Source organism: Coptis chinensis, chromosome 2 (assembly GCF_015680905.1).
Source record: "Coptis chinensis isolate HL-2020 chromosome 2, ASM1568090v1, whole genome shotgun sequence".
Lineage (NCBI taxonomy): Eukaryota > Viridiplantae > Streptophyta > Magnoliopsida > Ranunculales > Ranunculaceae > Coptis > Coptis chinensis.
Genome location: NC_141457.1, coordinates 97,789,661 through 97,803,730, shown reverse-complemented (window position 1 = coordinate 97,803,730; position 14,070 = coordinate 97,789,661). Strand labels below are relative to the sequence as shown.

At 37.3% G+C, this 14,070-nt stretch overlaps 1 protein-coding gene across 1 annotated transcript; it reads right to left on the bottom strand.

The window, feature by feature from the left end:
• Positions 1–936: 936 nt before the first annotated feature.
• On the bottom strand, positions 937–4,419 carry NPH3 (Phototropic-responsive NPH3 family protein). Its single transcript, XM_086591019.1, has 4 exons — positions 3,802–4,419; positions 3,544–3,613; positions 2,177–3,451; positions 937–1,681 (listed from the first exon to the last, which is right to left on the bottom strand). The coding sequence occupies exons 1-4, from the start codon at positions 3,912–3,914 to the stop codon at positions 1,130–1,132; spliced, it is 2,010 nt and encodes a 669-aa protein (XP_086447145.1). The 5' UTR covers positions 3,915–4,419; the 3' UTR covers positions 937–1,129.
• Positions 4,420–14,070: the final 9,651 nt, after the last annotated feature.

The window sequence follows — 14,070 nt, the reverse complement described above, 5'->3', positions numbered from 1 at the left end:
GTTGATGCCCATTTCTTGCATTTTGTAGATATAGTCATTTGAATTCAAAATATCGCTTCCTCATAGTGGATTCAAATCCCCAAAATTTGCTTCCACCAATGCGAATAGCCATTCACAAACCGTCCCAACTCTAAATGGTAGCAAGCAAATCTAGTTAATAGTGGGACCCAATTTTGTTTTAAAATATTTTAAATTTTATTTTTTTTTGTTAAAAGTGAGTCCCAAGTTAATTTTTTAATTATTTAAAATTTCATTTGCCTAAAAAAAAGTGGACGGGGCTTGTTAAAAAAAAACCCCATGCGTAACCCTATAACTTGGAAAGTCAAAAGAACACCAAGGGACTCCCAATCATAGTACAAAATATCAGGATATGAGTATTTATCGATATTCAATTTTTGGATATGTATCGTGGATATATCCTCCTTTTTGGGGATATTTGACATTGTTTCACATGCAAATATCGTGAATATATCCAAAATATCGACAAATATTGTGGATCTTGTGAATATTTCTTAATATATTATGATACATTATTTATATTTATTTGAAATATAATGGTAAATATTAAATAAAATTATTATATACACAAAATATCGCTAAATATCTCCAAATATCACAAAATATCTCCAAATATCATAAATATCGTCGAAATATCATTGATATTTGCAGTCGTATATATCTCTGAACATATCGTGATATTTATATATCTTTTTTTGAAATCTGGATAAATATCTCCAAATATCACGATATATCGGGATATTTTGTACTATGCTCCCAATGTAGCATCATATTCGCAAACTGAATGCCAAATTTGCAAATACCATGTGAATAGCGTGGTTGAGACTGGGTTTGCCTTTATCTAGACATGGAATTTTGGTAAATTCTGAATTGGCGGAGCCAGACTAGAGATGCTCTAAGTAAAAGAGTTAAGAAACAGGTTCAAAAAGCAATTGCTTGACTAAATGAAACACAAAGCAAATCGAGGTACCAGTTGACAATAGAATCTGAGTATCCCTCAATAGAGAAAAAGCAATGGAAGGAAACAAGCAGAAAGTTATCAGGAAGGACACAAACACGAAATATGACTTGTTTTTCTGTTTCTCATAGCCTACTTTGCCTCTGTGAGTGTTCAGGAAATAGAGTTTCTCCACCTTCTGGGAGCTTTCCTTATTTGGTCTCCGGGGTTGCCTGGAATCTGATTTCCGTGATCCGGACTGTCTAAAGTGGTCATCTTGGTTAATTTGCTCAGTTTCTTCCAACCGCTGGTCCATGCCGAGGACTGTTTTTGCTTTGACATTTTATCAAACTGTCTCTGCAATGTGTCCATGTCATTTTGGAGCTCAAGGTATTTTGCCTTCATACTCTCCAGCTCGAATTTGAGTGTGTTTATGTCTTTTTTGGCTGTGCTCCATCCCTCCTGGAATGACTGTGGGGTCCCTTCAAGAAGCGCTTTTCGCGTTGTTACCATCGGCTGGTATTCGGATGCCCCAGTTTCTTTAAGGGTGTTGTTCGCTATGGCATTACTTATTTTCACTTGTTCAGAGAAGAGAACTTGCACCACCACTCTTAAAGGGAGACGTTCATTTTGGGCAGCATGCATGCAGGCGTCAATTGAAAGCTTCTGGCAGTCCATCACACGGCAGAGCCGCTTTCTTTCATGCTCAGAGAGTGTCGGATGGGCCTGAATAAAATTAAACACTAAATTCTAAAGAACTAGAAAACATGGATACTGTAATTTCAGTACAACTTTGGACACTAGACTTCCCTATGCAAGGAGTCAACAAGTAAGATCACAGAAAGGGACAGCCTACGGACTATCCAATAATTGGAATGCATTTTTGTATACCACTTTCTTGGCAATTCGGGGGTGATAGGTAAGGACAATTCCCGGAGCTAGTCTTCTGGTACCTTTGTTACCTAAAAACTGCTTGCCATTTTCCTTTCTTAAAGCGAGAACTAGTATTACCCCCCACTAGATGATTTAATTAGGATTTCCTCCACTAGATGGGAAATTAGGGTCTCCCCCCTAAATACACACAAAAAAATTTCGGTCAACCCACTTTGACTTTTTTTTGTGTGTATTTAGGGGAGACCCTAATTTCTCATCTAGTGGGGGGAAATCCTAATTGGCTCATCTAGTGGGGGGTAATACTAGTTAACCCTAAATTATATTTACCTTGAGATATGAATCTACTGCTCGATACAATCCATCATCGCAAGTTCTCACGGATTCTGGCAAGGCCTCTGCTAAGACTTGAAACTTAGTTAGGGAGAGCTTTGGATCTCTAGAAACTTCTGTCAGATAACTGTCAACAAGTTTGGCTACTCTCATTTTTCCACTGGGCGCATTACCCCTTTGAGCTGCTTCATAACCATGTTTCTCGGAGAATGACTGCCGGCTTGGACTTGAAGCTTCTGTCTGCTCTTGAACAAGAAAATGCTCCAATAGTCTATGAATAAGATCCACATCATATAAGGTCTCATTCTTGTTGTAAGAGGGTATAAGAAGGTCGGCCAAATTAGCCTGCTCTAACTGCATTCCTACCCGTTTCTCTAACTCAGTGACCAAAGCAGGGGATACTTTTAACATGTTTGCCATCCGTAGAAGCCGAAGAAGGAAGCTACAAGAGACAGAATCCTTCTGTGGAGGGATTATGCTGATAAGGCTTTCGATGATCGTTCGTTGCTCTCTGATAAGAACATTTGGTGGGTCTTCTTTACTGCCTGCAAGAACCAGGTGGAGACCACCTTTCCAGTTATAAACACTACTATTACTGCTATTGCTCCCTTCATCTCCTGACCCTTCTTTTGTCAACTCTGGCAGCCATTTGGCTGCATAGTGCATTATTGCAGCTCCAATCAGCTCGAACCTCATTCCCTTTACCTTGATTGCAGTGATGACCCTAACAAAGTGATCAATCCTGAGGATTGAAGCGTCTTCAAACCACCAATCTGGTGGGACTTGCTGATTCCTACTGGGACTAGATTCCTTCATATCACTCCATTTCGGACTAGAAACGTTAGTTGGTCTCCCAGTGTAAGCCCACCTAATACTCCTTGGGTTTGTGCAGGCCTTCCAGGCAATCGACTCACTGCACCTACGGACAATCTGAAGATTTTCCGACCATGGAGACAGCTGTTCACAGCTTTTCAGTACTAGGATAGAGTCCCTCCATGAAGATAACACCACATAGCTGAGAAAAGCTTCTGTCTTAAATATGAGGTTGCCTTCTTCCAAGTCCTCTGTCATCTCTAAGTACTCTGCAGCACATCTCAATCCAGAGATATTGGCAGCAGTCAGATCAACTGCTATGCCATAGCAGAATTTCGCTGCAAGTTCGAATGCTTCAGGCCCACCTGGAAGATCATCTAAGTCTATCCCATTCAGGTCTGCGTCTCGGGACTCATATATGATTCTGTTCATTCTTCCACATCGAGAAAGCAGGGGATACTTGCACAAAATAGTTTCAGAAAATCACACATTTTAGTATTTGAATTTTGACAATTTAGTGAAGACATAAAATCTAGTAGATGAGTAACTACCTTGTGTAGATGAAAACTAAAACCTCCAATTTGAACTAGGAAGTCGCTTGGTATATCAGAAGTGACAAACCTATTTGCATACAAGTGGAACCGTTATTTTAACTGCTAATAGATACTTAACTTATGATAAATTTCACTAGAATATATGAAGGAAAATTGAATTAACAGTGTGCAGGTAGTTAGGCTGAAATATACCTGATGAACTTTGCATATTCATTCAGATATAAAGATTGTAAGAGGAATATATATGTAACATACCATGACTGTTCTCTTCGCTCAAATCCATCGTTCGAGACTCCGTGCTTGCTCAAACCGAGTACACCATTCCCATGCTCTCTTCCTCTCACAGACTCACTCTCCGATTCCCACATGTCGAAAACCAAAAATGTAGAAGAATGAGCAGCTTTCTCTTAGGGAAGAGTCTTTAAAACAGATAAATACAGAAGACAGTAGCAGCAAAGAAAAGGAAGTGATGAACATGAAGATTAAGAAGAAGCCGAATCTCACATGGGGTTGCTTGGAATTATCTTAAACTGTCTGATTATTGAGATTATCCAGAAGTCTTACAGGCTGTGGAGTGATGGGCTTACTACGGCTTTGGGGTTCATTTAACTTTAAACTACATTTCTTTTCACTTTGTCTTTAGATTTTCTTTTCCATATAAAGAATACTGTAATTATTATGACTTTGATATGTCCTCTTTCTCTGAAACCCAATCTCTGGCTCTGCTTTACTACAAGTACAGTTGTTCTTACAATCCCAATAAACATTCCTCTGTTTTATTTACTCGTGGTCTACTGGAATAACGAACTCTTATCTAACAAACTTACCAAGTCTCCCATTTATTCAGGAGACATTGTTAGATGCTCTAGTCTCTAGTAATCCGTCAGCAGCATCTGAAGTCTTTCCACCAGCAATACCCAGATGGACGTGCAATGTTTTACACCTTCGGATGGAGCGAAATCTACATAGATCATTACCAAGTGGTAATATTTAACTCTAAAAACTACTGAAAGGGGTCCCAATGTGGTACACAAGTGGAAATGTTTGTCCAGTTCAAGAAAGTTCAGTACTGGGCCATGTGGGCTTAAGTCCTTACATGGATGCGTCAGTGATTGGTTATATTATTTTTCTGGTGAAGTCGTCTCTTGAAGTCTATTGTCGAGCATTTGTAGAAGATGACATGAAAGTGAAAGATTTTATGATCCTACCCTACAGACTACAGTCCGTATATGTATGTAATCTGCATTAATATCGATTTGAAGTTAGATGAGCTATGGTGCATCCAAGAGTAGTTTGTATTACGCACACAGTGACACAGAAAAACCGTCTCCAACCAAGACTTCACAATCATCAGTTTAATTTGAAGAAGAGGAAGCATTTCAGTTGGATCTGATGCGGGTGTTTTGGTTATGGAGAACGAAAATGAACAACTTGGTGCAATGTTCTTTTGAAAGATCTCAAATGAACAAAACTTGTGATTTAGAGAAGAATCAAATGATAATTAAAGCAGCCAGTCCTGAGAGCTAATGCTCCAATAGTGCTTAGAAAATCACCGCTCTATGGCAGTTTAGTTACCGTCTTAGCAATGTTAGTTAGGTTTCCACCTTCAGTAATTAAAGGTTTGGTTTAGTTCTACGACTTCTATCAGTATTTTTCTATCTGAACAATTATTTAAATAGCGGTTGCTCAGAGACAACCCTTTTGTACCAATTTGTTCCCCGAGTCCCAGTAGAATCTGAAAGGGAAATAACTGAATTATAGGGATGAGGACCGGTGGGACACTGGACCTAAGATTAATTAGTTGAGAAACTGTAGAATTCATCGCCCATTGTCGCCATATTACTTAAGTAGATGGGGGATGGATATATGGACTCCATTTAAAGTGATTTAAAAAAATTTCACTACTAAATACAATAAATTAAAAAATAATTTTTTGTAGACATATTCTGCACACAATAGAAATCTTTCTCACAAAAAATCAGTTCATTTAAAGATGTACAATCTCGTCAGAAATCGTTTAGAAATTATTCTAATGGCCTAATTTTTTTTAATTTCATAATAATTTTTGACAAGATTAAACATATTCACTGTATGTGTATGTAGTGTTGGACTATTGGTGGCTTCTTTTATCTTTTTCTCACCTAACAAGAGCATTGAAACAAATTTAGCAAAAAAAAAAAAACATGGGAAGGAAGTTGTTTTACATGGAAAAGAATAACTGTAATTTAATAGTAAATCATTATAGTGATAGTCACTGTGATTACAATGATATACCAAGCAAAAGTCCCATGGCCAGTTGGCCCTTGCTTCAGAGCATGGCCCAAAATATCACTGAGATATCCGACATCTCGCCGATATATCTCGGTAAATTGGTACACCAATATCGATATTTTAACATATATCTATCCGAATATTGAATCTATTTTTTTCCGATATGAAACTTTATATCGCCGATATAATTGATATTTCCGATATAATCGATATATATTGGTTGACTTTTTGACCATTTTTAAATATAAATCCGATATTTCCAATATATTTCTGATATTATATGTCCGATATTTTCGATATTTTAAATAGTTTGGACTGGTCACCAAAAAACCGATATATCCGATATATCTCGGTTTTTGAGTACACCGATATATTAACCGATATCGAAATTTTAGGCCTTGTTTCAGAGTAGCCACAAACACACTGTCAATGTTGAAATAAGGAAATGATTTCAGACATTGTTGTCACTTTGGACTCGCTCTTAATGGTGCTTGATGCCATGCTTACATTGTTGGGGGCTTTTTCTAACAATTTTATAGCATGGCATGCCTATAAAAGCTTAAGCAGTAAGACAGCTTAAGTGTTTAGAGCAAGTCCAATGGGGATGTTATATAGGGTTGTTAAAAGTCATATAGCACCCCGCACACTAAAATGTCATTTCCACCTAAATTTGGATGGTGTGATAAATCCAGCTAAATTTGTAGTTTTGTATAGCAGCTGACATAATTATGTTCCGGGAGACGAACGACACAATTTCAACCATTTGTTGGTAAGTTGTGTACAGACGGCAGAAACTGTGTTATCTGTCCCCCGTTTTAATTAAAAGGACGGCAAACTTTCTACCGTCTATTACACCTTAACAGACACATGACAACCGTCTCCCGAACTTAACAGCTATTAAAAAGTGTCCATTGGAATGAATTTTTGAATTTGACATACCAAATTTAGTTGGGCATGCTAAAAGGGCTAAAAAATATCCCATATAGCACCTTTTAGCACCTCCATATAACACCCCTTCACTGGAATTGATCTTACATTAGTGTTTAGGAATCTATAGGAAGCAACTGTGTGTAGTAAGTTAATGAGTTCAAATTTCATTTGGATGCTTTTGCGGATTTCTTTTTACAAATTTACATGCAGGCGTGTAGGCTGTAGCAGACATTTTAAATTTTTCCTTCAGATAATTTTACACATGCTACTTCAAATCCCAAACAAGATAATCATCATCATTTTAATATATCAAAAGTGTGCAAAATCTGGCCCAGATGATTCTTTATACGAACGCTGTATATTGGGACAGACTGACATGTTTTCAGTGAAATGAGGTATGGGTGGTGGGAACTATGCCACGTTTCCATCTCATTACCTCCCATATGCTTACTGCAATGGTCGATCTGCTGTGGTTTGGTATGACAGGGAATGAGGATCTATGGTCTTTGCTGGCTTATTAGTCTCTTCCTCATTCAATAATTTTGAGTCCACACTCTCGTTCACCCCAAAACTCGCTTTAGTACCAATTATTGGTTTATTGGTCGGTAGGCAATTGTTTGTTTCCAACTTTCCATTCACATCTGGATTAGACATTCTCTAATTGATTAGTTTCAAACTTTTCATTTAGGTGGTGTTCATTGAAGTGAATGAATCATTGATCCCCTTTTCTAAAAACAGATTAGTGGCATGAATTACCGAAATATAAAGGTCCACTCAAAAACACAAATATGGCACGACAGCCCTTACAACTGCTTTTTGTGAGTTACCCAAAAAAAACTGGTTTTTGTGAGTCCATAAGGTAAAATCAGTCTTTCTTGATGCTTGTCATTTTATTTCTAGATACTTGGAAGGCCTTGTTTCAGCTAAAATAGTATAGACATGAAAAAATAGCTATGTTGATTAAGGAAATGGCTCGCTGCCAAATTTCTCCGAGTCTGCATCCCCCATGCAATAGAGGGCCCTTTGCTTTCACGTCTGCTTCACATTGTGATATGCAACGACATACAACCCGTGGTTGGCTGCGTAATCACAATGCAGCATGGATAGTTGGAGGCGGGTAGCTGGGTCCAAACTCCAAACTATTTGGTCGTTTCTGGCAGTACAGTTGATATTAACCAAAATGCTGGGAAAACTCTGGGCGCATTAGATCAGATCTAGGTCCAAACGACGCTAAACTAACTGGAAGTTGTCTTGAGTTCCCAACTGTTCGAAGTTACTCAATATGTGTTAATTGGATCTTCATTAGGCCCGTGGTATCTCTCGAAAAACCTCATCCTTATCAAAAGAAACAATTACGTTCAAAGAATGAGTTCCCAGGCTTAACTACTAACCCATGAAGCGCTAAATTAACTCGGGCAGGTGATGTGACCAAATTGAAACTAATTATAGGAGATGTGTTATACCCCCAAAAATTATAGAGCGCACCATTTCAATACAACAGAAACATCAATTACGATCAAATGCAGAAGAAGCAACAAACCATGACAACTAGTGGCTGAGCTAGAAATTTATTCTAGAGTGAGCCGATATACAATATACACTTGTTTTGCTTTTATTTTATGAATTTTTTTATCAAAATAGTTTAGGTAACGAAAGTTTTTAATTTGAAAGAACTATCATCTCACATCTATTATACTTCACAGTAGTAAGCAAAATAATTAAGGGTTAACTAGTATTATCCTCCCTCCCTACTAGATGAGCCAATTAGGATTTCTCTCCCACTAGATGGGAAATTAGGGTTTCTCTCTAAATCCACACAAAAAAAAGTCAAAATGGGTTGACCGAATTTTTTTTATGTGTATTTAGGGAAAAGACTCTAATTTCCCATCTAATGGGGGGAACCTTAATTAGCTTAGGAGAGTAATACTAGTTAACCCAATAATTAATTACATAAATTAGTTCAATTGTTTTATTTTGTATGGATAAGGTGCATCTAATTGTCTATATATTTTCATTTTATTTTTTTTGTTTTTTTTTTTCAAACCGGAATGCTACCTGGCCCGGATAAAAGAGCATGCAAAATATAATAGGACAAGCTTACAGTAGCAAAACCATATTTTCAGTTGAAGTGTAGCCACAAGGTAATAACCCATGTGCGGTTCGGCTCGTGTTTCCAAAACTAAGTAACTAAAGTAATAATAAAATACAATATTATTGTCAGACCTTTACAGATCTAAACTAAGAGTCTAGACACTAACTCTACTAGCAATTGCGCACGTGTTTTGCACGTGAACCTCAATATTTTTTTAATATGTGGTAGGTCTTAATTTGTTGTTTTATACAGGTTAAAAAACTAAAATAATAATAAATTTTATAGTGGGGCTTCTGAAAAAAGACCAAATAGTAGAATCGATGGAAAACTCCAAAATTTATAGTGGTAGGGCCACGTGTTTGCAATGCGAGACCCCCAAAAATTTCAAACGGCTATTATGACACGTGTCAGAAAATGACAAATTGTTAGAACCCAGTGACAGGTTATAAGTAGTAGAGATTATACTTTGAGAAAATCTAGTGTGTGCAGGAAATAAAATGGTGTAATCAATCGAGGCCACTCATCGCATCAAAAAGTGAATGTGTATTTCATCACGAAATACTGTGTAAATACTCAGATTCATGTGTACCGTGCATAGGCGTATTCTAGAATTGCCTATACTTTTTATAGACAAAATTGATTATTCAAAGAAGATTGGGTATTAAGCCCTTAAGACTAAGTCCAATGGTACAACAAAACACCAGGAAAATTCTGATCCAATGGTGCGTCAAAACACTAATCCGTCAACACTATCGGTATAAGCTTACCTATCTAGAGTGCCAGTTTTAACGAAATAACGTCAAGTCTACACGCCAGTATGAGTGGCGGTTAGAAGAAATCTAAACCACACGCCATACTGTGTGGCGGCTAAATTTTTTTTTAAAATATTTTTTCCCACACGCTTTTGAGAATGACGGCCGGAGAGTGGAGAGTCAAAAAAAAAAAAAAAAAAAATCATTCCATTGGTATTGGTAATGGGCGGTACGTAAAAAAACCATTGGTTTTGGAAATGCTAACCCGCTAACACTATCCACTATACTATTTTGGTTTGGTGGGATAGCGCACCAAACCATTGGACTTAGCCTAAGGAAGTGAAATTTACAATTTTACCAAGACTAATAATGCTTTATGCCAAAATCCAGGGTGAGCCCGGCCCTGGCCCTTTAGCTCCCCCACTTACGACAACTATGTATGAAAAACAACTAAAAAACTCTTAATACAAGTAGTAAAACAATATAAACTATTTACCAAGGTACTCGCTATGGGCACCTTCCATTTTGTGTTGGGCGGACCAAAAAATAAATTATTACAAGTTTACCATTGACCCAAAAATTATATTTTGTGTTGGGCACCCCCCAAACTACATCAAGTAACTTGTTGCCTTTCTCTTCAACCAGACACAAAAGCTTCAAAATAAGGATTATCCACTCTAGCTCAACCTCATGCAAGAGACCCATAGTGACTACTAGCTCTGGGACACGGTCCATCTTCTCGAAACAATGCCAACGACTACTGATCCAATCCAAAATTCCAATGTTTTTGTGGAATCAATTCCCAAAGTTGGAAATACTAGAACTTGCGATTCCTGCATCTTCCAATAGACTAAGAAAAAAGGGATCAAACCGGTATTAGCCTCCTTATCATAACAGAAGACTCCAAACTCCTCATAAGGGGAGGCCCCTCTCTGTGTATAATTCCTAGTGGGTAAATAGTCAATCCGTCTTGCCGGACTCTTATTGAGAAGCTTGCTACTAACTAAAGGCGTGACGCTCGTGCTTCTTTCAAGGAAACCTTAGGTTGTGTAAGCTTAAAGAATAGGTGGTCATGTGATGAGATTGGCAGTCCAATATTCATGCTTTGAAAACAAGATGTGAGTAAATACTTTCTCTTTCCACAACATTGGGTCCGAAAGTTCGATATCGAGAGCAATTTTATCAAATCGAGAGAAGGGACCCTTGCGAATAAGGGGACCGAATGCTAAAGAGAGAATGCAAAGAAAGGGAAAAGGAGACATCTGCCTTTAGCTTGGTTTGAAAGCAGGCTTTCAAGAACATCAAAATACCAACCTAGAAATAGACTCAAATACTGGTCTATGAACATGCACAGAACTAAGATCGATTCCTAGCTCAGATCAAAGAGAAGTATTGGCTTAGTGAGAACCAACAAATCATAATGAGATGAATCAGAACAAGGCTTATAACCAACAGATCAATGCCAGAAGAACCAGTTGATCAAGAAGGCTCAGAAGAAACAATGGTCCCTACCTCAAAACAATGGTCCAGTCGCTGCCTCGAAACATCTTGTTGACTCCGACCTAAAGGCAGATCCTGATACCGATCGTGATGCCTGACCTTATAACCACATTTTATCATAACTAGATCCTACACCATAACTGCTATTTTGTAACAGGGCAAATTTTTAGTTAGTAACAAAAATAACTGTTATGCATTAAGTCTGATAAGAGCCCAAAACTGTAGTTTTAACCCTTTAATAATAATACTTTTAGACCAATTATGCGAGTAATAAATAAGAGTTAACACTAATTATGTGTTTTTATGTATTTCAGGCATTGAAGTCAATTATGTGCAGAAATGTGCCACTTTGGCGAGATAAATGAGCAAGGGTTGGTTGCTAGGAAGTTCTGTGATTAAAGGGCAAGATTCAAGGAGAAAAAACCTTTATAAAGCCCGGTCAGAAGCTGAAAAGTCAGAGTCAACGCGGGCAGAAACATCACAAAAAGTTAAGCAGAACTTCCGAAGACCGTATCTTTGGATTCAGGCCTCGAAATTGGGTGTACCTTATGTCAAAACAACCAGCTAAGAAAGAGCTTTCCAATGGTCCAAATCTTGACCCAATCAGAGGAGCAGAAGTAGACAAAAAGCCTGTTGAAGTCAAAGCCAGCTGAAAGGGTCCTGTGGACTGAAGAAATTGAGCTTTGGGCTCGATTTTTCGGCCCAAAACATAGACCCTCAGCCCATGTATGAAAAATGTGGATCTGGTCTCCTCTATTTACACACACAAGACTTAGCTCTTAAGCCATAATTAGGTTAGGATAGAAAGTAGCCATTAAAGCTTAGTTCTAGATCTAGTTTTTCAATTAATTAATTAGTTGTTATTCTTGTTTTAATTTTAGTATTGAATGATTGTTATTTAGTTGTTTGATCAATAAAATATTTAGTTTTTGATAATCTAGTTTCGTTTCCATTAATTATTAGCTTCAATTCTTAGATTTACTTATTTGTCATTATTAGTTTAAATCAATTATTGCATGAGTAGTTTCCATTTGAGTTTAAATAAGCAAAGTTTCAATATTTTTATAATGACTTGTTTAATTGCATATGGAAATGATAGCATGATGATTCTAGGCTAAACCTCCATTAGAGGGGGTTGAAAAAGCCTTGATGAAGCTTGATTTGTGTTAGCATAGAGTAGTCGTAATTTCCATTCCATTCTAGAAACGATTAGTTCACCATGAGAATGGGTTTGATCGTTCACATGCTACATGTTAGTTGGTAGAGATTACCATGAACAATTAGGGATTAAAAAGAACCAATTGTTCTGCGAAAGCAGTTCAATTCGGATTACGTCGATTCGTCGTTAGTAAATTAAGTCGAGTTAATGTGGAATCAATCCCCCCTAATTCCTTATCATAGATTCAACCCGTAGCATTTCGTAATTGAATCCCATTATCTTGTTAGTATAAATTGTATCGTAGTATAATTCGTAAAACTCTCATTGACTTTGGTATGATTGATAGTCATAGAAAACTTTGAATGCTAAAGAACTAGGAGTAGAACGAATCTTCTATTCCAACTCTACTTCAATAGTATCGAGAGTAGAAATCTTTGATAAGAACTGTTACGTAAAATAATTATAGTTTTACTTGCGTTTAGACTTCATCGTTTCTTCGTAGGTAGAGTTATATTCAATTTTATCGTTTATCAAATGGTGCCGCTACCATCTTAGTTCCCTTTAATATTGTTTTTAGCACTAAAAATTAAAACTAGTAGAATTGTCAATTTTATCGTTTATCAAATGGCGCCGCTGCCATCTTAGTTCCTTTTAGTATTGTTTTCTTTAGAATTGTTAGTTTTCCAAAGTTCCATAACCCACCCACCCTTGTTTGATTCTCACTGTGGTTGTCCATTTCAACACTGAAATTTTTTCTTGCAGAATTACACGGAGCGCGACCCGCGCCCAAATGCCTGGAACTCAACTTTTTGGCTGAGAGCGACCTGCGCCCTGCAAAGGCAAAACACGAGCGCCCCCCCGTGGTGAAGCGCCTGGACCTTGAGTTTTTCCCTGAGCACGACTCGCGCCCTACCAAAGCTAAATTGGAGTGCGACCTGCACCCTACTTAGGCCTATTCTGAGCGCGACATGCGCCCTCTGTTGAAACTGCCCGATTTCCACAGGTTTGTTTCAAACTTCCATTTCTTTCAAGGTTTTCAGTGTTCTAACTTGTTATACACACTGAGCACGCGTAAACAAGACGCTATTCATAAGCGAAGCAAGGAGGCATTCAGGTACTCTTTTCTTCCACACCTCAAATCTCCTGTTAGAGGTTCATACTAGCATATTTGGATTGTTTGGAGTGTTATTGTGTTTAGTTAAGATTAGTCTTAGCATTGCATGAGATTAAGGTCAGGCCGAAGAAAAACACCTAATGTAATCAATCCGGCAACGTCAACAAACACACCTTTCTAGTATACCACTCACTACACCTCTAGCTATCATATCATACACTACACCTGAAATAATGGCTGAAGAAAGAGAGTTTCCTCTCTCTGACTTATAAGCTTACCTATGAATTATTTTACGCTAGTCGCCCTCTCGGTATAAGCTTACCTATGAATTATTTTACGCTAGTCGCCCCTCTGAGCCTTTCTTTAGCCTTTCATAAACCACAAACTCTTTACCCTGTTACAAAACAAAACAAAAAACAAAAATAAAAAACATAAAAATAATAATAATAAAAAAAATCAATCTACCTAATTCTTTGAATAAGTCTGAGAATAGAGATGAAGAATAGAAAAAAAAAAAAGACCTTTGAAATCAAGAATTTGTTAGTCGCTCCAAATAAGAAAAGAAAGTTTCCATCCAAATAAAAAAATAAAAATAAATAAAGAGTTAGAACTCCAAAAAAATAGAATCAAAGGAGTCAAAAGCCAAAGAAAAATAAAAATATGGCTAAGGATGGAAACAAAGTGTAGAAGCAAAAGTAAAGAACAA